The 25,352-nt window shown below is 47.5% G+C and overlaps 1 protein-coding gene across 2 annotated transcripts in view; it reads left to right on the plus strand.

Annotated features, from left to right (window-relative positions):
* FHIP2B (FHF complex subunit HOOK interacting protein 2B) overlaps nt 1–25,352 on the plus strand; it is a 416,121-nt gene that overhangs the window by 63,807 nt on the left and 326,962 nt on the right. For both annotated transcript variants that reach the window (XM_069617737.1, XM_069617736.1), the window contains exon 3: nt 12,694–12,866. In XM_069617737.1, coding sequence (XP_069473838.1) covers nt 12,694–12,866 — 173 coding nt within the window. The remainder of the gene's footprint in view (nt 1–12,693; nt 12,867–25,352) is intronic.

A 25,352-nucleotide genomic window follows, 5' to 3' on the forward strand; every position in this document is an offset into this window, starting at 1 on the left:
CGTTCATCCAGTTACTTCACTGGTTTTCAGAATTGCGCTGGCAAAATCCACTTGACTTTCCTGAGCGATGCGCCGTAAGTATGAAAGTTCAAAGTTCAAGTGAGGCCCCCTTTATGTTGTCTTTCTAACCTGTGATCTGTCCTTTATTTCAGGTGCAGAATGAAGGCGATGCGTCGAGGGGTTAAGCTGCCGAGGTGAGTAGTGATGAGGGAAATCCCTCTAAATGTCCTTATCATTCCCCAGAAATGTCTCTTGTCCTTTCCCCATAGGGGCCGGGGTACGGTACCTGCCAACGGGGCGGCGCCGACCCGAAATGTGGAAGAAAAGCCGGTAAGTATTATGGCTGTTAATCAGGCTTTCCTTCTGTGTTCCTTCTGCTCACCTTTTGTTTCTTCCTCTCTCCCCTAGGTGCAGAGATGTGGCGTCCGATGCTGACAGCCGCGATGGAGCCGGGAGATGTCTCGAGGACAGGTGAGTGAGGCGTGGCGCTGCAGCCAGCAATGTGATGCTTTTAAATGGAAGTCTTTCTTCAGGGATGCTGGCGAGAAGATTCTGGATGCAGGTAAGAAGTTTGAAATAGTCCTTGGTTTTCACCTTTCTCTTCTCTTCCTTCCTTGCAGGTCTTCCAGGTTCGAGGCGGGCGTGGCTGGAGTCCAGGAGCAGGAGCAGACACAGTGAACGTTAAGCTGCAGGAAGCAGAATAACGCGAAGCATGAGCTGCTGTCTGGGCGTGGCTTTAATAGCCTCCAAAGAAGTCCCAGGTATGTATCCTTCCCCAACTAGGTATGTATCCTTCCCTGGCCACGCCCGAGTGAAAAAATAGTCCCTATGAAAAAATAGTCCCTTTCAGGTCTCAGGGAGGCCTGAAGCGTGCAGCATGGTCTGCATCAGGTAAGTGCAAAAAACACCTCCCTTTATGAGCCTAGCGCTTATGGCGCCAGGACTGATGTCCAACATGAGCCTGGCGCCAAAGGCGCCAGGACTGAGTCCAAAGAGCCCCTATAAGGGGCCGCTGGGCTTTTACCCGAGGGCATGATGCCTGCTTCCGGGGGTGCTGGGCCTGGCCTGGTGCTCCGGGGGTAGGCATCATGACACTATCCTAGATAGCTATTTAGGCTATCGTGTACTGATGAGTAAAAGGCGAGAATTGGACTGATTTGTGAACTAGAGTTAGTACTCCTCTGGATTGGGTTGAATATTTTGTGTAGTATCTGTTAACACTCCAATTCGGGCGAGGCACGTCGCTAGGCGCCCCAGGGCATGTGTTTCTTGAAGGAGGAATATTTTAATTCTGTGCCTCTGGGCATAGGCGGCTATCCTACGGGCTTTGGTGAAGTTACTCAATCCCCAGACATTCCATATCATGATGTTAAGTGACATAGTGCCGTATTATGGGACATCCCAGCAGTGATATTCATTACCATTCAGTACCTTACACCCAACTGCAGTACAGACATATTGCGTTGCAATCATATGCCCTTCTTCCATGCTGTTTTCCTTTAACCAATTCCCAACATTACCTCCCCCCACCCTCACTGCCCACCACCAACTTGCAATGTAGACCCCCCATCCCCAACACAGGTGCCAGCAATTCCCCAAGCCCAGGTGGAACTGGTTAAGCCAATGCCACCACTCAAGCAGAGGTCGGCGCGCAGAACCCAACTTGGGTGTGCCTCTTTTGTGGCCCAACCGGGGCCCAAAAGCAGTAGCAAACAAATGAAAATGAACATGAACATTGCAACTGCAGTGAGGTGCGCTGTTGCCGTGTGGTCGGCATCTTAGGCATAGAGTCGGACAGTAGATGCTGTCCAGGATAGGTTTCTGCGGTGGGCTGATCCAATGACTGGTCCCAGGAACTAGTATGTTAACCAGAAAAATAGGCTACGGATGCAGGAGTGTTCAGGGCAAACGGCCGGCTACAGGCACCGGGGAGAAAGGATGGTGAGTGTCTCCAGTTCAGAAGCATGGCCAGTAGCCAGGCCGCTTGTGGCAGGAAGCTATATTTGCTGAGTAGAGAACGACGTTGCCATCATCGCATTGAGAATCGAGGATCACCAGGTAGAATGGGCATCTTCAAGCATGGTAATCCGTGACTATTCGTCATTGGCAAGGTCACCATCCGGATTGTGTAGTGGTATTTGCGACTTGATGAACATCACCGCCTCATCTGGGACAGTGAAGAAGTACAGTTTTCCGTTATGGGTGATTTCGAGTCGCGCCGGGAACAAGATGGCATAGGGGACATTGTGCTCCCTGAGCAGTCTTTTGACGCCGAGGAATTGGCGTCTCAACTGTTGGACCGCAACTGAGAAATCAGGGAAGATCCTAATGGTGTGGGCCTCCAGGCGCAGGTCCCGTTTCTCGCGTGCCAGGCGGAGGATGACGTCTCTGTCGCGGTAATTTAGAATCCTGGCGATGATGGGCCGCGGGATGTCAACCGGTTTGGAGCGTGGCGACAAGGCACAGTGGGCGCGCTCAACTGTAAAATATGGTGACAGGGCCGGATTCCCCAGAAGATCCTTGAGTAGGCTTTCAACAGCGTCCTCCACGCGCCCTTTGAGGGCGTTCTCGGGAACACCAATGATGCGCAGGTTATTTCTGCGGGAGCCCGACTCCGAGTCGTCACATTTAGCCTTCACAGTCTTCATGTCCCGTGACAAAGATGCAACAGAGTTCTGTAGTGAATGTATTTCGTCTTCGTTTGTAGAGATTCTGTTTTCAGCATCCGTGATCCTGGTCCACACGTGTTCTGAGCGAGGCGACATTGGCATTTATGTCAACCAGCTTCTCATGGAAAGCGGCAACGTTTTTTGCCATTGATTCCATAAGGGTAGTGAGGTCTGGTTCCGATGTGCCAGGGTGGGGGTCAGCCTCGGGTTCCTCTTGTAGGGGTGACGGCAGGCTCCCCTCAGCCCTCGGGACGGCTCTAGCAAATTTGTCCATGGCGCCCCCTTTGGCAGCTCCTCTCGACCTGTTTGGCATTGCTGAAGTAGGGCTGGATGTAAAGACGGTCTGCGGGTAGAGCCAGCGGAGAGAGCAAATGGTAGGGGCTCCGGGGATCAGGCCGGTCACCAAGTGATGGGACCGTGTAAGCCAGGGAGCCAGGCAGCGGTCGAGTGACAAAGGTTGTAGAGGATAGGGTGGCTGGCACGTTATCCCTTCCCAGAAATGAGCGCTGAGCCGGCAATGTCACGGTGGCTATGGCGCGGCGCTGTACCGCATGTAGGGTGGATAGGTGAAGCCCCCCTGTGAGGCGGGCTCCCGGCAGCGTCCAAGCAAAGCAAAGGGGGGGCGGGGGCCGCATGTCCACTCTCCGGAGAGGGCAATTGTTGGTGCAGATTAGCTGGAATGAGGAAGCCACAGCACGGCCTCGGAGCCAGTACCGGGGTCAGTGTAGCATTAAATATAAACAGTCCAGTCACGTGCGGGCCCCCAGACAGGCGGGCCCACATGCCAGAGCCCCAGGCAGTCAATTAGAGCGGCGGTCGATCACGCCCACCCCGCAGCAGCAGCCCAAATGGACCGCAACCACACCAGCACGGCCGCAGCCGCATCCATAGACAGCCGTAACATGCCCCCGCACCTCCTCACCTGGTCTGCGGACGATGCCTGGGTCACGGCCCAGTAATCACGTGGCACCTGTCTGTGTAGGTGCTCCGGCTCAGGGGACCGGGGCGGGGGCAGGAGGGGGAGAGCGACCACGCTCCAGCGCAGGCCCCAGCCACGGCTCCGCTCCCTCTGCGACGCCGCTCGCAGAGGCCCGCCCGATGGTGGATGGGCACGGGCCACTGCAGCCGTGTCAGGGCCCGTTTGCCCTCCCAGGGCCGATGTGTCCAGTCATCCCCAGTGCCGCCAGACCGCAGGCATGGCCGCGGGAAGCCCAGCGCTGGAGGACGGTGTCCAGGCGCGCACCGGGGCAAGCGCACACACCAAGCCAGTCGCTGGCGCCGGCACCGCAGGAAGGCTTCCAATGGACATAATGAAGCCAAACTTGCAAGATGTGGGCTGAAGGCGATCAGCAGTAGCCTCAGAAAATTACAGCCTTCAGGAACGTAGTGAGCCGCAGATGTTGGCGGATAGCAGCCGAAACCACACAGAGCTGTGTAACTAGGCAGCCATCTTGGGCTGCTCAACAGCCCCCCCCCCCCCGGGGTTTTCCACTATTAACTGAAATTTTCCACACTTGGCTCCTCATGCTTATTGTCTGCTCTTCGGCCGAGGACAGTCTGGTAACCTGAAGGGGCGGGGACTCCACCCATAAAAAGAAGAGGTATTCCTTTTGGGAAAAGCAGATAGATTTGGACCCCCGGGTGATGCAGTCTCGCTGAGAAGGAGGACACTCCGCTCCAGACCCCGTTAGTACGAGTGATCTCTCTGCGACTAAGCCGTGTTTTGGTGGCTGAGATGAAGGGATCTTCTGCAACCTTATTAATGGTGAAGCTCTTTTTCTATGTTTATCTATAATTGATTATATGATACGTGTGCATGTATAACGACTGACTAAGGGGCCTATAACAAGGCATTTTATTCTTTTATAACGAATGGTCTAAGTGTGATTTCTTGCCTATCTGAGTATAATAACTTGTTTTGTTAGAGTCTATGGGGACGTAAATTCGAGGTCACTGCACGTGGCCAACTAAAAGCGAAACATCAACTCAGACCCGGAAAGCCTCCTAAAAGGGAATTACAAGACCGGGAAGTACAGCTGACATGTTGTAACGCTCACCTGGTATCCACAGGGACGTCATTCAGCCTGTTCTGACCTGTTACGACCTTGAACCCTTCCCTGGAGGCTATTCGACTAGAGACTGGGTCTTGTTTTCTTGGATAGTGTGCTCTCCGTCCTGCTTTCAGCGCAGGGGCGCGTTGATTGATGCAGGCTCGTTGCTGCCTAGTTACTTCACTGGCAAGAGTCCAACAGGTAAGTATAATGAGTCTTTTGAACAGTTCTCTAACTTCGTTCCTTTCCTTCCTTAGATGATGGCCGGCGTCCGGGGATGGCGGCGTGCTGCTGAGATGAGTAGCGCTGAAGGTGAGTGAGAGCGCGATGCAGAATGCTCCCCTTTCATATTTGTATTCAACTGAGTTCTTTTTCTGTGTTTTTTAGGTGCCGCAACGTTTTCAGCATGGATGCCGGTTATGAAGAACAAATGCGGTGGGTAAGCGCGGAATGCGGCGCCTCTAGATGTTTCCACGCTAACCTGGGGTGCCTTTTCCCTCTCTCTTGCAGATAGATGAGAAGTTCCAGAGACAGAGTTTCCCCAGAGCGGCTGGGATTCAGGTAAGCGTTTGTAGCTCGTACAGTATTTAAAAATAAGCGAAGATTTGCAGAATGCTTACTAATGCCATTTTTCTGTTCTTTTCCCTTTTCCTTAGGAAGCAGTGTGCCGGGATGGGAATGACACTGCCGAAGATGCCCGCAGAACAGAAGGAGCAATGAATGATGGGCAGAAGCGCCACAAGGTAAGGCTGTTCCTAACAGTGTTCTTGTTCTTTCAGGGGCTGAGCGCAGAAGAAAGATGCAGGCCTACTGGAGACCGATCCGAACACGGTGAGTGTCACGCTGCAGAAAACGCAAAGCATGTTTCTCAGCCTGGGTGTGGCTTAAATAGTCTCTGGGTATCCCATGTGTCTCTGGGCTGAACCACACCCAAAAGACTAGACTGCACATGCAGTTTTGGGAACCGAAATATGTGGGGGCATCCATCTTGTCCCCATCAATGCACTACAAGTCCAATCAGCAATGTTATCCTATGGGAGTGAGTGAGTCTGGTGCCACAAGCGCCAAGTCTGACTCCAAGTGGGTCTTTGGAGGGATGGAAAGGCCCTTGAGGGCCATGTAGGTGATGGTGGCCTGGCTCCAGCCTGACATCTTGGAGGGCTGGGGACATGAGGGGCAGGAATCATGACACGTGTGGAGTGACAGATGTCAACGGTGCACGGTGGCCTCCCGCTCTTATAACACAGGCGGGGAGGCATGCTCGCTACCGTGGTACCATCCTTGACTACAAAGGCAAGACAAGCCAACAGATTCAGCACAATCGGTGAGTCGAAGGAAGCTGATAGCAAACAAAATTGTGTTAAGCCCAAGGTTGCAAATGGCAACATTAGATGAACACCAAAACTTGGGAAACAAAGGACTTGTGTGTGTTTGAACTTTTGGGAAAGCCTAGAGAAGGTCCAGCTGCATAGTGGTTGGGCACCGGAGGAGTGCTCATTCGAAAGACTATCACGGCACATTTTGTGTTGAAACTGCAAGTACCAGAAGGTCCTAGGAAAGGGCGGTGTGAGGTGTTAAAGTGGTCCTACACGGGTCACGCCAAATCCCTTCTACACTCGAAAGTCTCTGACCCATTACCAAGAGAAAAGCTAGGAGAAGGGGAAACCACGCTTTCTGATGAGATGAAGCAAATCATGAACTGTGTTTGAAATTCATGAACGTTGTGCTTGGCAAACGTGAACCCAGTTGAGGGATGCCTGCGAATCGGGGTAAAGCATGGTACACCCGAGAACAGTGTTGATATTAAAAGTGAATGGCCGTAGTGAACCCGATGCAAGGTGGCTCACGTTGCAAGAAGGATTCGAGCCCGGCGGAGGGAGATCCAAGAGGCGAAAAGCAATCGCCCAAGGTACAAGATTACCAAAGGAACTTTTGTTTGTTGTTTTGATCTATCGTGCCTTCTAAGAGACTAAGGCCCCTGAAGGTTCTGGTATCGTAGAACTTGAATTGTGAGTCTCCTGCTGGAAAGGCCCAGGAATGTGCTATGCTCAGAAGTCCTGCCTTGTCCCATGCTAAAAACCAGGGGAAGGGCGACCCAGCCATACCATCCTGACTTATCATTTTGTGAACACTTCTTTCTTTTCTGGTGAACAATATACCACACGCTTTTTCTAACTTAGTAGTCAGGATTGGTAGTAGGTTTTTTAGTATAGGCCCTTTTTATTTGACAAGACGCCACTAGGACTGCCTTATTATTATTGGATGGCCGTAGCGTGCTCCCATTTTATATGTAGGTTTAAATTATCTCACCCATTACAAAGTTCAATAAACACCCTTAAACTCTGATCACTTGTGTCTGTCTTTACTGTTGCCACCATGAGTTCTCTTACTCTGTACAGCACACATTTGTGATGGCTGTGTCCACAACATATGTCATCATTGCCACTTAGTTAATGATGCTGGTGCCCCCAATATATACCAGCATCACCCTCCTAAATCGCAAAAATTAAGCTGGTGCTCCCAAATTGAGTCCACCTTGTCTCGATAAATTATTCTTAATCTGCTGGTACCCCCAAAATGTGTCCTCCTTGTCACTTTAAATTATGCCATCAAGATGTGTCAGCATTGCCTCCTTAATAGACTTTCATGATGCCAGTGCCTATAAACAAAGGGGCCCTGCCCAAAGTACCCTATCCCTGCGAACATAAGCACACCATAGCATAGGTGCACACTACGCATACAAATGCAGGCATCGGCACTGTTACTCCTCTCATACAAACATAGGTGCAGATACCCACACCTCGGGCACACATAAATGCTAAAATGATGTCTCTAACTGAACTAAAACACACCATCTCTTGCACTCCCCTCTGCAGTCTGCTTCTGCAGCTCCATATCCATAGACTACCTCCCTCACTCCTCTCCTCCATCCCTTCCAGATGTAATGTTTGTTATCGCATTATGAAAATAGCAGTTTAAGGGGTAGTTCGGTCAGAAATTGTAATGGCCTAATGGATCCAGCATGTATTTAATAGCATACATCGATCGTTCTTAAAACATTTCCAATGCAACTTACCCAAGTTTTTCTCACTTTTAACACATGCGAAAATGACAGCTCGGGTACTGCCATCTTGTCCTATTCTTATCTGTTGATAGATCTATCCCTCGCAGCACTGATTCGGATCGCCCGCCCCTAACGCTGACATCGACTAGATGCTCACGCCCCATTTCACAACGCCAATGAACGTCTCATGTCAACGTCCTCTGTGCACAATCTATTTTGTAAGCGATACAGACATATCTTACTGGAATGAACCCAATAATTTGCATTTATTTTATTTGCCCTACCTTGTAAAATGTACGGCATTGTTTTGATTTAAAAAGTACCTTTTCATACAACGTATTAATAGTACTTGGGATTTAAAGTACGGATCAGTTCCAAATGTGAATGCACATTAAAGAAAGAACTTTTTGGGAAATATTACACACTAAAAAATGTTTTATTGTTCGGACGATAAATCTACAGAGGAACACTTTGGCTTAAATTCACAATGAGTAAATTATTCAATTTACAGACACATTCTCGTGTCATTGATCAGTGTCAGTGATCCATTGAACTTATATTGGTCTAGGGGAACAACATATTATGTTACCAGTCTCTATTGTGAAACATAAGATATATAGAGTGAACGTACTAGTTACTTGGATTATGAGGGCGAACTGTAGCTCGTAGTTCGAGCAGAAGGATCATCATCATTTGCAGCATAGTAAGGCAGGCTACCCTGAAGTCATGCAGCTCGGTAACGCATAGTGGTGGTGTGTCTTTTTCGGGAATGTAAGCCAAGCAGCCAGAGTTTTCTCTGCAGCAGCAGTTCTCCACAAGAGTAGGCAAAACCTCACAATGAAAGCAGGTACACCAGGTGGAAACATCTTCCATGTGAATAGGTTCAGACTCCGGCGATTGATCCTCATGACTTTCATTCGAATCCACATCGTCTCCATTTTTTTCTCTTTCAAGGATCTCCTCTTCTGAGTATTTGGGCTCATACATGTAGGGCTGAATAATGAAGAACAGAATCTATAGAGAGGCAAATAATCACCTTTTTGTTTGTGTAAAGCAATGAAAGGAGGTTTCCCATTAACATTGAATGTTAAAAAAAGACAAGCAAATAAACAACCTGTCACAAATGCACATCGTAAAAAGGCAAGATTAGTAGTCTCAAACTGTAAAAAGCCCATGGACACATTTTTTAAATATGGTTTGGAAAATACCTCTGTACAGAATGTAAGAAATGAAAAGAGACTACTTGGTTAATTGATTTTAAGCCGTATAAACTACCTATTCTCAGTTTGGCATCCTTGACAGAGAGCTGAACAGAGCAGAAACAAGCCAGGGAGGCTCGAAATGAAATACACTGACACAAAGGAAAAATAAACTCTGAAGATGTGTGACCAGAAAGCGTTTGTTTATACTTGTTGAGTAATGAGGCATCTTGCCATTTCCATGGAGACACATCAATAGATTGCACACAGAAGACGTTGACATGAGACGTGCATTGGCGTTGTGAAATGGGGTGTGAGCGTCTAGTGATGTCAGCATTAGGGGTGGGCGATCCAATTCAGTGCTGCAAGGGCACTTCAACTAAGGGCGATAGATCAACAGATAAGAATAGCTCAAGATGGCGGTACCAGAGCTGTCATTTTCGCATGTGTTAAAGTGGTAAAAACTTGGGTAAGTTGCATCGGAAATTTGAGAACGATCGATGTATGCTATGAAATACATGCCCATTCCATTAGGCCAATTACATTTCTGACTGAACTACCCCTTTAAGTCCTTTGCGTAAGCAACATGTTTTGTGAGTGGCAGGCTCAGGAGCAGCAGGGTGGATCCCAAATGTCCGTAAAGGTTCAGCCCCCAATTCTCATCACACTTTCTACCAATCAATTCTGACCAACACTTTATCACACTCCCCCCACCCCACACAGGCAGTTCCCCCACTCTCCATAAAACACAATCCCCACACTGACAATGACAAGCCATATGCCAAGAGAAAATCCACCCTAGCGCATATATGTAGAATCCCAATCCTCTGTCCAGCCCCCAGATCATAGTGTCTCAGCACCACCTCTTATCCACACGCTCCAGGAGCATATCTGCTACCCTGTGTCACAGCTGGGTCAGAAAAGGACAAGCTTCCAGGGTGGTCCTCTGGCTCCTGCATACCCCTCAGACAGGAAGCTGGGAGGGAGAGATGAAAATCAAACACTTCTCCTTTGCTGATTCCTGACATGTGTGGTGGAGCCCGAGCACCATCCTCTCGCCGCTCCAGGCCAGGTTCATAGGTGGGCGCTGCAGGAGAGCCCCCTACATACATTCGGGACTGCAGTACACCAGCCTGCAGGCCCAAAAGGTCATGCAAGGATGGGGAAGCAAAACGCCCCAGGCCTTGTATGGCCTTTTGTGGTGCGCGGCTGAGGTGCGCAAGCCAACGTTTCCCTACATCAACAAAGTCAAGAACTGGCAATGTGTATTCTTTTAAGCTAGCAGGTGTCCTATTGACTTAATTTTCGCGCGCGCGCGCTTGTGTGTGTGCACAATTGACTGTTGTATTTTCAAAATGTAAGTTAACTGCAGAATTTAGAAATTGAAAAAGACACACTTTTACTTGGCCTTAAAGTTTGTTTATTGTTATAGAAAAGGCTAGTAGGATTGCTTAAGAGTACAGCAATAATGTGTATGTAATGTTTAGCATTATAGATCCATGAAAGAACAGGCCATAATTCTGGCGCAACGCATTTGTCTTGGAAGCAAGACAACACATAACAACTCAGGATCGGATCCCGGGCTCGTGCTTAGAAACTGGTCCCCGGTATTAAGCGCGTTATAAAAAAAAACAGTTATAAAAACTAGTCGTATGCATTTTAGAAATGACAATATATGTTTAAGAAATACCAACCAACTGTGAGCATGCGCCATTGAATTGAATAATGTGGTAATTTCTCAAATAAAACAGGCATTACAGTGGCAGGTAGTACCAGGGCTCAAGTCGAGGGTACACGTGGGGGATGGAGTCCACCCACTTTATTCAGAGGATGGACTCATTCCCCCGCAGCTAAAATGAGAAACATTGAATGTCCTCTTTGAATTTATGAATTAAAGCCGTCCTTGGCAGTCGGCAGATTTGTAGGCCGGACACTTCACCACTACACTATATAACCAGATGAACCCCATTTCGGTACTGCAAGTTCCAGGGAAAACATTTGGAGTTTAAAACATGCACACCTTTTAAAGTTTTCAAAAACACCATTAGAAGGAAATATCCTCTCTTGGTTGTGTATGTGTGTGTTGATTTTATGAAAGGCAAATGCCATTCGTCCTGTTCAATTTAATGAAATGTGCATATTTTACCTTTTTATATTCTAATTTCTGGCGATGTCACATCCCATTGCGTTTGTTGATGAGTCCCCCCACTTTAATTTTTAGGACTTGACCCCTTGGTAGTACAATTCAGTACATAAAGTCGCTGCAATTGAGCAAATGTACCCATTGAATTAAACTTCAGGATCCCCAAAATATTGATAAAATGATACTGCATGTTGCAGAGGAGGTCGGAGTAGGAGCAGTGATGAACCTGATATGCTGTGTCATTTTATACCTACATAGTCTCCAGCGTTTCACCTTCGCTTTCAAAATGATCTCAACACATTTGCATGCAAACGCAAAAAGGCAAGAGAGGAAAAGCTGGAGGAGAAAAATAGAGAACAGAACGAGAGAGGTGATCCCCATTTCTGCATCGCGAATCAAAATCGTGTTATGACAAGGCCGTAAATGAGCGTGCATAGCACTTTATTGCTGCAGAAGTCAAGTTATTTACGAATGGGTACTCAAATATATGTTTCAGCAATAGCTTTAGGAATGGCAGGTTACGACTTACAAAAATGATCTCTAGGGTTGCACCAAACAGTAGCATCCAGTTCACTTTTCAAGGTATGTTTTATGTTATGTAATTGGGCATTTCTATAGCACCTTTCACCATTAGTATGATCTTAACATGCTCTGGGTGGAACGCTCTCGTGGACCGCAGTCGAGGTCAGTGTAAAAATGTGGTGGTAAATAGTGCATGTGTGCACTCAGCATGTGTGCAGCTAGGCTGCGATTTTGTGGTGGCTACCTGCATTCTAATGCTAGGAGTGGTGAGGTAGTGCGAGCCCAGTAGTATGTGAGAAGCTAGGCCGGATTTTCTTGGGTAGCCGCATTCTACCAGGGGTGGTGTTTGTATATGAGTTTTTGTGCAGCTAGGCCAATTTCTTCGTGGGGTATAGCTGCGTTCTGAAGATCGTTGAAGGGTGCATGGTGGTGTGTATTGTGTGCCGCCAGGCTGAAGTTAATCATGAGGGATAGCCGTATTTTAATTGTTTGTTGGTGCAGAGGAGAGAGTCACAATCGATAAGTATGGGGGGAAAAAGTCGACATATAGTGAATTTCAATTTAGTGAATTTGCACGCACAGAACTTTTGGAAATAGGCTCCATCAGGCTCGGAACCATCGTTCTTCCTCCCGAGAAGGTCCAGAGTGTGATGTTGCTATTGCGTTGTCCAGATAAATCCGAGTTTTCCCTATGGAAGCAGAGGGGGTAGACCACATTTAATAATGGATATGAGAGTATGTTATTTACAGAGCAAAATAAATCAAACCCATCATAAACAATGAAGCGTAAATGGACAAAGATCATGGAAAGAGTACATTTACAATCGGATCCTTTTATTAGGGGTGTATAAAATCTATAAAGTCCTCACTTTTTAAGACTTCAGCTATAAAAAGATACTTAAAGCCATAAACCACCTATGGGATTTCCCACTAATTTCGTTAATGGTTTTGGTAGTTCTACTGTTACTATTTTAAAAGTTGTTCCAGATGTTTATAACAATAATGGGATTTCTTTTTCCATTTTTCCATTGTGTTCTTGGAACAGATGAAAACCGTCGTGCCCAAGAGACGGACATTCCGTGGCGCCTGAAACAGATGCTGGATATTCTGGTGTACGAGGAGAAGCAACATCAGCTGGATGGCGAGGCAGGACCTTGTATGGAGTACCTACTGCAGCACAAAATCCTGGAGACCCTTGGGACCCTGGGGAAGGCCCAGGTATGAGCCAAGTCTTGTATTTTGTGCTGGCCATAAAGCTGACTGGGTACTTGTTGTGGCCCAGGAATGTGAATATTTTGGCTCTGTGACACCAATTCAGGGGTACCGTAGGCTGGCATGGAGTTGGTGAGATGTCCTGCATGCTTAAACTGTGAACTAAATGTAGAGTTGTAAGAGCATTTGCAATGAATTTAATGAGGCTAATATGTGCCGAATTGCGATTCTCTACCGCACTAATAGCCTGCCACTCTGCTCACCAGTGCACATCAAACCTTCTCAGGTGGGTTAGGCAGTATTACGACTTCTAAAGCAGTTTCTGGCCTATCTGCTAGACTGTAAAGAGATTTTCATTTGAGAGGCAATTGACACTGAAAATGTAAAATATCTGAAAGGCATTGCGCTGTTATGGGTTTTCCGTTGGCTGCAGGTGAAACCAAATGACTGTCTCGGGCCAGATATTCCCATCACTGTTAATCAGGAGCTTCGGGGAGATCGAGAGAGGGGAGAGAAACGACTGAGAAAGGTTGAGGGAAGTATGTAGTGGGGGCGGGGGTAGTTTGTGTTTTTATGAGTGTGGGTATGTGTTTGTGTTTATCCTGATATAGCCCATTAGTCAAATTATGAAAGCTGTTGGGAGTGGAGTACAACTGCAAAGAAGTTCTGTTATTGATCATGAACATTCAGCTGAAACGGATCATAAACGGAAACGTTTATTGGCTCTTAAAACTCAGTTATGTATTGAGTCAGGAATTTTAGGTAGGCAACACTCCACTGTTGGTATTAATGTGTTTATTTTCAGTAGAATGGCTAACGAGAAAGCTCAGCCTTTCCGTTGGACTCTCATATAGGGAAAATCGGCAGATATCCTGTAGAACGTTCGCACGGGTAGACTAGTACTGCTGGCGCAGATTCTGGGAACCTTTTGAAAGGTCAACAATACTGTTCTCCAGCATTGGATCTTTCATGGATTTGCATGCTTTGAATATTCCCTGTCATCAGGCTAGTAATCATTGGTAACCTCAGTATTATATATTTTTGATGTTTGTTAATCTGCTTAGAATCACATGCTGTGCATAGGTCCGACATCCAGTGGTCACTGCGGAGTATTGCATTTTGTTTTTCGTAGTCGAAAAAGGGGACGTCGACAAGGCGTGTCTGTAACACTATCCCTATAGTGACGTGCGTTGTACCCACAATCCCTCACGCGTCGAGGTCCCTCAGATTGTTTTTTTCCGCCCAGCTTCTGGTCGCCTTACACAGAGCTCCTAGAGAGACATTGCAAATACTTACTACGGACCTCGGTCCTTAATTATACTTATTATATTGTTAAAGATCCCTCCCCTCGACGTTCGCTGTGAAGCTGTTTCTCCGCCGAGCAAGTTTTCAACGGAGGGGAAGAGACAGAGGAGATCCTTCGGCGCTGCCGAACACGTGGCCTGGCCTCGCCGGCCAACATACAGTAGGGAGAGTGGGGGTTCAAACTTTTATCTTCTCTTTGAGAATGTCTTTCTTTCTCCCCTATCTTTCCCTTGGGGTTGTTATCACCAGTTATTATTGCGTCAGCTATGGAGAGGACACCTTTTAAGTTTTGCCCACGCTGTAGGGGCAAATACACTTGGAAGGACAAACACAAGCTCTGTAATCGTTGCTTGCCCCTCGATCATAAGGAGGACAGCTGCGCGGCCTGTAAGCTCTTGAAACCAAGAACTCTTAAAGAACGAAAAGTTAAGAGGTGGGCGGACTACGCTATGTCGAAGTCAGTTTCCTCACCCGCCGCCGCTGTTACAGAAAGTGACGAGGAGGGTGATAACTCGACGTCCGTTACGGAAGTCATTAACCCCCAGAAGGAGCGCTTGTGCTCCTCGACGTCCGTCCCCGGCCCCGACGGGCTCGGCTCACGCCCTGCTTATGGGGATGAACACCCCGGCGACAAGGACGCACATAGACCCCATAGGCCTAAGCACACAACCCACGGCTCTTCTTCGTCGAAGACGAAGGATCCATCAGCGCCGAAGGGGACGCAGGGCATTCCGGCGTCTACCTCAGACCGTAAGGGTCTCAAGCCCCACCCGCAAACGCAGCCGCGACCAGCGATTGGGCTTTCATCAAACACGGGTGCTACCTCAAAATCATCCGACGTAACGCTCCATAGAGCGGCCGTCGAGGAACAACGCGTAACGCAGGCAACGTCGACACCAGAGCCCTCTACTGACAAACTCATTGTCGAGAGCCTGGCGAGAATTGTTTCCGAAGACAAACGTAAGCGGACGACGAAACAAACGTTGAATACCGCACAAATAGCTATGGAAACGCCGAAAAAGCGCAGGAGCAGCCAGGAACTGCCCCCTTCAACTAAGGGCACTTCTGAACTACCGGAGGGCTTTTCAGAGGGCGACGGAAACCTTTCTTCGACGTTGTGGGAGCGTTCTAAGCGTTTTGAAGGTGAAGACACTGATTTCCCCCCTCTAGACTATTCAGGGGTCCCCCATGAGACCCTTGAAAGACTCCATTCTTGTATGGAGAAAATGGAAAGGTTTTTGTGAAGCCAAAACCCACCCACACCCAAAACACCAAGAGAATGGCCCCAGGATGACCCTAGGGTCAAGATTCCTAGGCTGTTTCCCCCTTCTACAGACGTATATGACCTCACTGAAGAGGAGCAATACCTCCAGGAAGATGAGGAGTGTTTGGGTGGAGAGGAAGAACATGAGGAAGAGGGGTTTGAAGAAGATCCCTACACTAGTGCAGGAGCTTTTGAAGAAGATAAAGCTACCTCGCAGCCCTGGCAATCCCCATCAGTGCAGCCTTGGCAATCCCCATCAGTGCACACAGACCCTGATGTCTTTCACCCTTCTCCTCCCAAGGATTCACCTATTGGAAACACCTCTCCCATAGATGACCAACCTTCACTTAATGCACTATTGCGCAAGGCAGCAGCGCATTTTGAAATAGACACAGGGGAGACTCTTCCTGACATAGACTTTGTAGAGAAAGTTATTAAAGAAAAAGCCCCTGTTAGTCAGTCTATTCCGCTCCTGGCTTCTATAAAGAGAAGAATAACTCCTTCCCTTTCCAATCCTGCCTTAGTCAGAGGGGTCAACCCTCGGATAGAAAAGCTCTTCAGCCCTTCGTCCTCTGACCCTTTGTACATCAGAGGACATTCTATTCCGGACTCCCTCGTAGTTACTAATACAAGAAAAAGAGCGGGGGTACCACTATCCACTAGTGAGGCACCACCTGACAAAGAGGGCAAGAAGCTCTATGCACTTGGGAAGAGAATCACAACCTCCGCCGCCTTCTCAACTAGGATTGCAAATAACAATTCCCTACTAGCTAGCTACGCAGATGCACAGTGGAGCAAGCTGCGCAGCGAAGCAGAGGACGCACCAGAACCCCTGCCTTCACGCCTGTTAGCTATAATCTCAGAGGGAACTCTTGTAAACCAGGGCATCGTAAAGAACTCCTTAGATGCCGCAGAGACTGCTGGCCGTTCCCTGGTTCAGGGAATACTTCTCAAACGCCATGTCTGGCTGCGCAATTCGGGTTTCAAGCCGGAAACCCAGGCTTCCCTGATAAATAAGCCCATAGAACAAACACATCTGTTTGGGAAAGCAGTTGATGAGGCCCTAGAACATGCGAAGAAAGAGTTTGATACCATCAAGACTCTTGACCAAATTTCTAGGCCCCCTAACAGACGCAGCTATGGCAATAGACGCTCCTTTCGTGGCCAACGCCAGCAGCAAAACCAACAGCAATTTTACTCTGCTACCACCTGGCCCTCTAACCAGGGTAACAACACCGAGTTCAGTCAAAGAGGCCAACGCCGTGGCAAAGGAAGAGGTCGCGGCTCCAGCCCCAAAGGTTCCACGCCCAATACCAACAAATGACCCGAAGATTCAGGTCCCCTCCCATGCATCACCGGTCGGGGGCCGGCTAACATCGTTCCTTTCAGCATGGGGGGGAATATCGTCAGACCGCTGGGTATTATCCACCATAGCCCACGGATACTGCATCGAATTCAACGGTTCCCCGAAGTACAGACCCCCATGGAACCGACGCATGACACCGGAACACCTCACCATTCTTCTTCAAGAAGTAGAAGAGCTACTGAAAAAAGAGGCTATAGAGGCTGTCCCCCTATCTCAGGTAACAGAAGGTATTTATTCAGTGTACTTCCTTGTACCCAAAAAGGACTTAACCATGCGCCCTGTATTAGATCTGCGCCCAGAGAACAAGTTAGTCAAACCCCAAAAGTTTCGTATGGTGACCTTGCAGGAAGTAATCCCACTGTTATCACAAGGGGATTACATGACAACACTAGACATGAAAGATGCATACTTTCATATTTTAATGTTGCCAGCGCACAGAAAATACCTCAGGTTCAAGATAGAGAACAAACACTACCAGTTCAGAGTACTTCCCTTCCGGATAGCATCTGCACCAAGGGTATTCACGAAAGTACTGGCAGTGGCAGCGGCCCACCTGCACAGGTTATCCATCCCGGTATACCCTTACCTCGATGACTGGCTCATAACAGGGGATTCTTACGAGACATGCTTCTCCAATACCCAAAAGACCGTAGACCTTTTGTCCCAACTGGGCTTCTCCATCAATGAAAAGAAGTCCAGCTTAGACCCCAGCCAAATCAAACAATTCCTAGGGGCTCTAATTCGAACAAAGGACGGCCTCGGCTTCCCCTCTAACGAGAGGGTCCAAAACATGCTGTTTCAGATCCCCCATTATGTGGCAGGTCGAGAGGTGACGGTACGCAAAGCAATGCGCTTGCTAGGGATGATGGCGTCATGTATTTATTTGGTACCTCACGCGCGCCTGCGCATGCGCCCAATGCAAGAGTGGCTCTACAGCCAGTGGTGTCAGGCCACCGGACAATGGGACGATCTAGTGGTGGTCTCGCAGGCCATGGTTCTCTCGCTACGGTGGTGGACAAAAGAAAACCTGTTATTAGGGAAAACTTTTGCCACACCCGCAGTGGAAGCCACTCTAACCACAGACGCATCCCTTACAGGATGGGGGGCTCACCTATCCCATCAGACTGCTCACGGAGCGTGGACTCCGAGCTTAGCATCCAAGCATATAAACCTGCTGGAACTACTAGCGGTGTTCAAAGCACTGAAAGCCTTTCAGGAACACCTACAAGGAAAGACAGTGATGGTCCTCACAGACAGCACCACAGCCATGTACTACCTCAACAAGCAAGGGGGCACTCACTCTCCAGGACTGTCCAAGCTGCCCCAGAATATATGGAAGTGGGCTCTCAAACACAACATGTTCCTACTATGACAACATGTACCAGGGGAACTCAATCTGCTAGCAGACAAACTCAGCAGAGACTTCCCCCTGCCCGAAGAGTACGAATGGCAATTGCACGAAGACATCCTCTTAGACGTCTTCACGCAATGGGGGTTCCCGGAAATAGACCTGTTCGCAACTCTGGAGAACTCACAATGCCAAAGTTACGCCTCCAGGTACCCCCAGAACCAGTCCAAGGGGAACGGTCTGTCGATTCAATGGTCAGGGAAATTTGTTTACGCCTTTCCCCCGACTCCCCTTCTCAACAAAGTGGTGCACAAGATGCACCAGGAGCAGGTTACCATGATACTAGTGGCCCCAATGTGGGCCCGGCAGCCATGGTTCGCACACTTGATGGAGATGTCCCTATCTCCCCCAGTGAAACTTCCCTGCCCGTACAACATGCTGTCACAGGACAAGGGCAGGACACTGCATCCATGCCCTCAGACAATGAACTTAGCAGCCTGTCTCCTGAGATCATAGAATTTGGACATTTACAACTCCCGCAGAGATGTATGGACATCCTCAGGGAAGCCAGAAAACCTAATACTCGCCACTGCTATTATAGCAAGTGGAAAAGATTTGTCATCTGGTGTAGAGGTAAGAGCATCAACCCGGTTGACTGCTCTCCCACTAACATTGTTCTGTACTTGACCCATTTACTGGATTCAGGTCTAGTCTTCAATTCCATTAAAGTCCACCTAGCGGCACTTTCTGCATACACCACTTCCCAACTTAAAGTGTCGTGGTGGAAGATACCAGTTATCAAGGCCTTCATGGAGGGGGTAAAGAGAATACACCCTCCGATAGCTAACCCAGCACCCGGATGGGACTTAAATGTGGTACTTTCTAGACTCATGGGCCCTCCTTTTGAACCCATGCACAAGGCAACTCTTAAAGACCTCACTCTTAAGACTGCTTTCCTAATGGCTATCACCTCCATTAGGAGAGTAAGTGAACTACAGGCTCTTTCTGTACTAGACCCCTTCGTAACAGTTCACAAGGATAAGGTAGTTCTACGCACACACCAAAGGTTTGCACCAAAATTCATCTCGAAATTTCATGTAAACCAGTCAATAGAACTACCAACGTTCTTTCAAAACCCTTCCAGCTTGGGAGAAAAAAGTCTGCATACACTAGATGTACGCAGAGCTGTCATGTTCTACATGGAAAGAACCAGACCACTGAGAAAGACTAATCAGTTCTTTGTCTCTGTGGCAGCAGGAAGAGAAGGAGATGCAGTTTCAAAGTCCACTATATCTAGATGGATTGTTCAATGCATCACTCTCTGTTACACTCTTGCTAAGAGAGAACTACCCTTCAAGCCAAGAGCACATTCCACTCGAGGCACTGGGGCTTCCATAGCGTTCATTGCAAATGTTCCCCTTGAGTCCATCTGCAAAGCGGCTACCTGGAGTTCTGTGCACACCTTTACAAAACACTACTGTCTAGATGCACACTCTAGATCTGACTCCCAGGTGGGACAGGCAGTATTAAGACATCTTTTCTCTACTGTTCCTTCTCATAACCCACTGCCAACTCCGGGTACTGCTCGCTAGTCTATGCACAGCATGTGATTCTAAGCAGATTAACAAACATCAGAAGACAATGCATTACTTACCGTAAAAGCATTTCTGATGGTTGTATCTGCTTAGATTCACATGCGCCCACCCTTCCTCCCTGCTCGGATGGAAGGAACATAGACATCCTTTTCTATATTTCTCTCTTTTCTGTACTCACTCAAATCTAGAAGGCTCCCTCAGGGCAGAAAAATACAAACAGAGGGACCTCGACGCGTGAGGGATTGTGGGTACAACGCACATCACTATAGGGATAGTGTTACAGACACGCCTTGTCGACGTCCCCTTTTTCGACTACGAAAAACAAAATGCAATACTCTGCAGTGACCACTGGATGTCGGACCTATGCACAGCATGTGAATCTAAGCAGATACAACCATCAGAAATGCTTTTACGGTAAGTAATGCATTGTCATATTAATTGCTGTCCTTTTGGGTGTATTTAGCCTGAGCCAATAGGACGTTGAGTATCTGGCCTCACCCTGGAGGCCATCTTCAGATTCTGACCGCATGTGGTGCTGAGGAATCCTCTAGCCTTTTTCCCCTGTGAGAAAACTGTTATCCAGCAGAAATCTGTTGTCCAGCATCAGAAATCATTTATTCAGCTTTCATGATCTTCTGCTCTTACTATCTAAAACAGATAAGTTGAGTTGGGAGTCACAATAATGGAAGAAAAATCCCAAAAGTCTCTTTTTTTACACCTTGTGAGACCTGTGGGATAAAAACTGTGTATGAGAGAGATAACCATAGTGAGTGAATCTATTTCCTCTACCCGAATCATACACCATAAGGTTTTGAGATATGTCAGATTTTCAGTGCCAAAACTTTAAGGGATAGGCACAGACATCTTGTGTGCTGGCTGAATGAGGCCAAGTACCCTCCATCGTAAGTGGAGTCCTCTAAGAGTATGGTAGTTAGGGTCACTATTAAACCCTCTGGTGAAAAGAGGTCCAGATCAGGATAGAGATCGCCAGCCCCTACTAAAAAGCAGAGGCCTGATAAATGTACCCTGACTACGCGAACGGCACATTCGTCGACGACATATTCAATGACGACCACCCCAAAAACGGCCATTATACCACATAGGATACCACTGGTGGCTTCAAGACAACCTCCAAACATAAATCCGCAAATGCTGTTGTCACTGCAAGTGCTCACTCCGCTGCAGACATTTGTGGCGCAGCTGGATAAGCGACTACCACTAACGCAACCGCAACCAATAGGTTCACCAGAACCAGTGGTACCAGGTCCTTCTTCGATTGACCAACCTACATGCATAAACACAGCACGTATTAGTATTCCAAAGTCGCTGGATGGGTCATCGGAACACAAAAAATTACCATCCCCGCGTAGGAGATCACGCTCGCCGCACAAGTGGCTCCAGAAGTTAAAATGGGCATCCCCTACAAGCTCACCCATAAGACCACATTGTTCGCAAGTACAAGCACAGGGCTTTACACAGGATTCGCCAATGCAAACACATGGGTCTCCATATAGGGAGAAGAAGGAAGGCAAACTGTCAACAACTAATATGTATGGTTACGCAGCAGATACTGATTCCACTTCCTCTCACTCAATACCGCAGGATGATTAGAACAACATGGATATAGGCATGGATCCCATAGCAGACAAGCCACTGAAGAGTCACCCCCAGACGAGTTAGGTGTATTCTATGTTATGATGGCAAAGAAATGCAAAGAATTTGGGTTGGCCACTTCAGAGCAAAAGAAGGAATGTTTCCTTTTTCAATCTCATGCATAACAAGCGCAAGTCAGTGATTTCAATACCAATATTGGACCATGTTTGGGAGGAGGGCCTCCGCCTAATGAAAAAACCATTCTTGGAGCCGGCACTCAAGGGCAGGCTTGAAAAGAAAGTCAGGGCACCTGATAACTCCCCCAAGTGCTTGACGTTTCAACCAACTCCAGAATCTGTGGCATCAGCAGCAGCAGGGTGCAAGTAACACACACAAAGCTCTAAATTGCTCAGTTCCACCAGATAATGAAAGCAGGAAGGCAGATGCTTTCGGAAAGAAAATTCTCGCTATAGGAGCAGCAACAGTTAAGGCGGCAAACTCACAAACTCACTAGCAGTTATGGCACGCTATGATTGTGAAATGTGGAATCGTAAGGCCCCAATTCTTGAACACCCGCCAGACGATAAACTGAAGGAAGCACTCGCCATCCTGCATGAAGGAGAAGAGGCGGCCAACTACCCGATAAGCATAGCAGTGGACATAGCTGAAATGGGGTTTAAACAAATTGGAAATGGTGCAGTCGTCTGTAGACCAGCGTGTTTGAAGTCCACAGATTTTTTGCCTGGTTCACAAGTCAAGGTACTAGACGTGCCCTTTGAAGGGCATCAGTTATTTGGTCCAAAGATTGATGAAGCAATAAAGGCCATCAAAACCGATGCCGACACTGCCAGATCCCTCACATCTCTCGACTCCATTCGCACATTTCAGCCCTTTTGTGGGGCATCACTGTGCTCTACTAATACATCCAGAGGGGGAAAGTTCTATTATAATAGATCATATTACACCCAAGGTTACCGAAATTCGTACCAGTACAAGCCTAATGATTTTAAAACCTTGCAGAGTAGAGGGCAGGGAAGGACCTCCAAAAGAGGGCGGCAACAAAAACAAGCTTGACTCGCAGGATCCACTGCCTCCCACGAAACTTCGAACTCGGGTGGGACGCAACCTCCAACACCATCTAAATTAATGGTGGAAAGTGACCATGGATGTGTGGGTATTAGACATAATTCAGCAGGGGCCATCTTTTGGAATTCAAAGAAACACCACTGCAAATGCCCCGGACACGTGACAACCACATCTGCGCGTCCTAAGGGACGAAGTAAAAAAGATGCTCATAAAACATGTCATACAAACAGTGCTGAAAAATCAAAGGGGGAAAAGGAGTCTATTCCCGCTTCTTTGTAGTAAAGAAACCAGACGGGACATCGAGGTTTATATTAGACCTACGTATCCTCAACAAATCAATCCAAAAACAAAAATTCAAGATAATCACATTAGCCAACGTCATCAAAGCAGTACAGTTGGTAGACTTTGTCGCGTCTCTAGACTTACAGGACGTGTGCTTTCATGTCCCGGTCCACAAAGCCCACAGACCGTTCCTAAGATTCACCGCAGGAAATACAAACAATACCAATTCAAGGTCCGACCATTTGGGCTCTGATCAGCACTTAGCAAAGCAGGAGGTGTGGCGCACTTTACTGCATACAATGCACACGCTCAAACAACTCGGATTCTCAATCAATTACAACAAATCATGCATAGTGCCCTCCACCAATTTGGTCTTGTTGGGAGCGCTGTTTGCTAAAAACAGTCTGGGTCCTTCCCTCACAGGAAAGAGTGGAGTCTATCCCCTGCGGAGGAGTAACCACATTCCAGCAGGGAAAATGCCTATCATTGAGGAAATGTATGCAGCTACTGGTAACCTTGTCATCATGCGTTCCGCTCATCCCTCATTGCAGGTTACGGATGAGACTGTTAAAAGAGTTCATATCAGACCAGTGGTCCCAAATAAGCGGAACGTGGAGCGACACAGTGCAGATCATGACACACCTTGCTCACCAACTTCAGTGCTGTGCCAACCTGCACCATGTGACAAGGGGGATGGCCCTGCAGGAAATCGTGTTTCAGCATACAATAGTAATGGACGCATCCTTAACATGATGGGAAGCCCACGCAGGCGACCTGTGCATCAACTGTACTCTTAAAGATTTACACTTGTCCATTATTTGATCTTTTTGACTGATCTTCTTCACAGTGCTGGGGTGAAGTATACCAACTATACGGATGATACCCAGATTGTGTTCCAGCTGACCGTGAACTATGAATCTTGACTAGTCTATCATAAACCAAACCTACTCACTGATTCAGACATGGATGGCCATGAACTCCTTTGCTCCTAATGACAGTAAGACAAAGTTACTTATTGTGGGGTCTGCTCAACGTCTGAATGAACTAGATTAGCGAGATGATCAATTTAAGATCTCTGACTATTATCCCTGTTGTATTGTCCATCAAGACCTTGGGAGTTTGCTTTGACTCCAACTTATCAATGAAGAAGAACATAGCACATCTAAGATCAATGTGTGCGTATACCATCAAGTTGCTCCATTAGATTAAGCCATACATATCTGCTAACAACCTGTCTTTCTTGGCATGTGCACATGTCAATTTGAAAATGGACTATTGTAAGCCTACTGGCAGGAACATCGGAAACCAATCTTACGACCTTACAGGTTGTTCAAAATGGTGCGGTGAGAGCAGTTTGTGGACTAAGCAGGAAGAACCATGTAACGGAGGCCAAAAGTTCTCTACATTGGTTCCGGTTTGACAAACCGTTTCATATAAAATGTGTACTCTCACATACAAATGCAGTGTAGGAATTGCTCCTAGTTATCTTACTGATAGGTTGCAGGATGCCCCTGTATTCAGTTTATGGGGGAAATGAGCTCTGCCACCCTTGTTTCAAATTAAAAAGCTTTGGTGGCACAAGCTTCAATACGTGTGCACCTAACCTCTGGAACAACTTAACACCTATGCGTTGTGCTGTTCCTAATGCCTTGAGCTTTTAAGAAGGCGCTAAAAACCCATCTCTTTAACTTCAATGATTAGTGTGTTCTTTTCAGATCTCTTATGACTTCCTGGATATTGATTAATAATGTCCTCAATCGCTGATGTCTTTGTTGTTGGTTGTTTGTGGTATTTGATGTGCCACTGAGGCCTATGGGAGTGTTGCGTGTAAGAAGATATAAATAATAATCATAATCAGGGGACAGTGGAAAGCAGAGGAAGTAAAATTACACATAAATGTCCCGGGGCTCATAGCTGCATCAAAGCGTTCCACTCATTCAAGCCAGTGCTCAAGGGAACAGTTGTAAGGCTATTAACAGATATTAGGAGCTCCATGTACTATATAAGGAAGCAAGGCTGTACCCAGTCCATGACGTTATCACATGAGGCATAGGCATTGTTGCATTGGACAAATGGCAATCGCATAATGCTGCAAGCATTTCATCTACCAGGCAAGCGGAACGCAATCGCGGATCACCTCAGCAGAGCAAAAGACCAATGCCACGAATGGCAGCTAACAAACAGCTGAAAAAGGTTTTGAAATGATGGGGCATACCCCCAATAGACAACTTTGCAACTCTAGAGAACAAGAAATGCCTCAGCTTTGCCAGCAGATGCACCCAAAAGGGCTGTCTAGGAGATGCCTTCACACTGTCCTGAAAAGGGATGTACGCGTTTACCCCCCTTCCTGTGATACCCAAAGTTAACCAAATGCTGTCAATTTCTTTTTTCATGGTGCAAAATCACTCTAATAGCCTGGCATGGCCGAGGCAAGCCTGGTATTCGGACGTTCTTTATCTAAAGCAGGAATGTCCCATTCCACTGGGGTTAGCCCCAGACTTGCTTTCCCCAAACAGGAAAGTTCTGGGATCTCTGAACCTCAATGCATGGCTCCTGATTTCATAGAGTTTGGTCATGTACCAATATCTCAAGATAGCAGGGAAATCCTACAGGAGGTTAGAGAGCATAGTTCACTAACAAATCCTGAAGTTAC

The sequence above is a fragment of the Ambystoma mexicanum genome, chromosome 10 (genome assembly GCF_040938575.1).
Source record: "Ambystoma mexicanum isolate Mex_15411 chromosome 10, UKY_AmexF1_1, whole genome shotgun sequence".
Taxonomy (NCBI): domain Eukaryota; kingdom Metazoa; phylum Chordata; class Amphibia; order Caudata; family Ambystomatidae; genus Ambystoma; species Ambystoma mexicanum.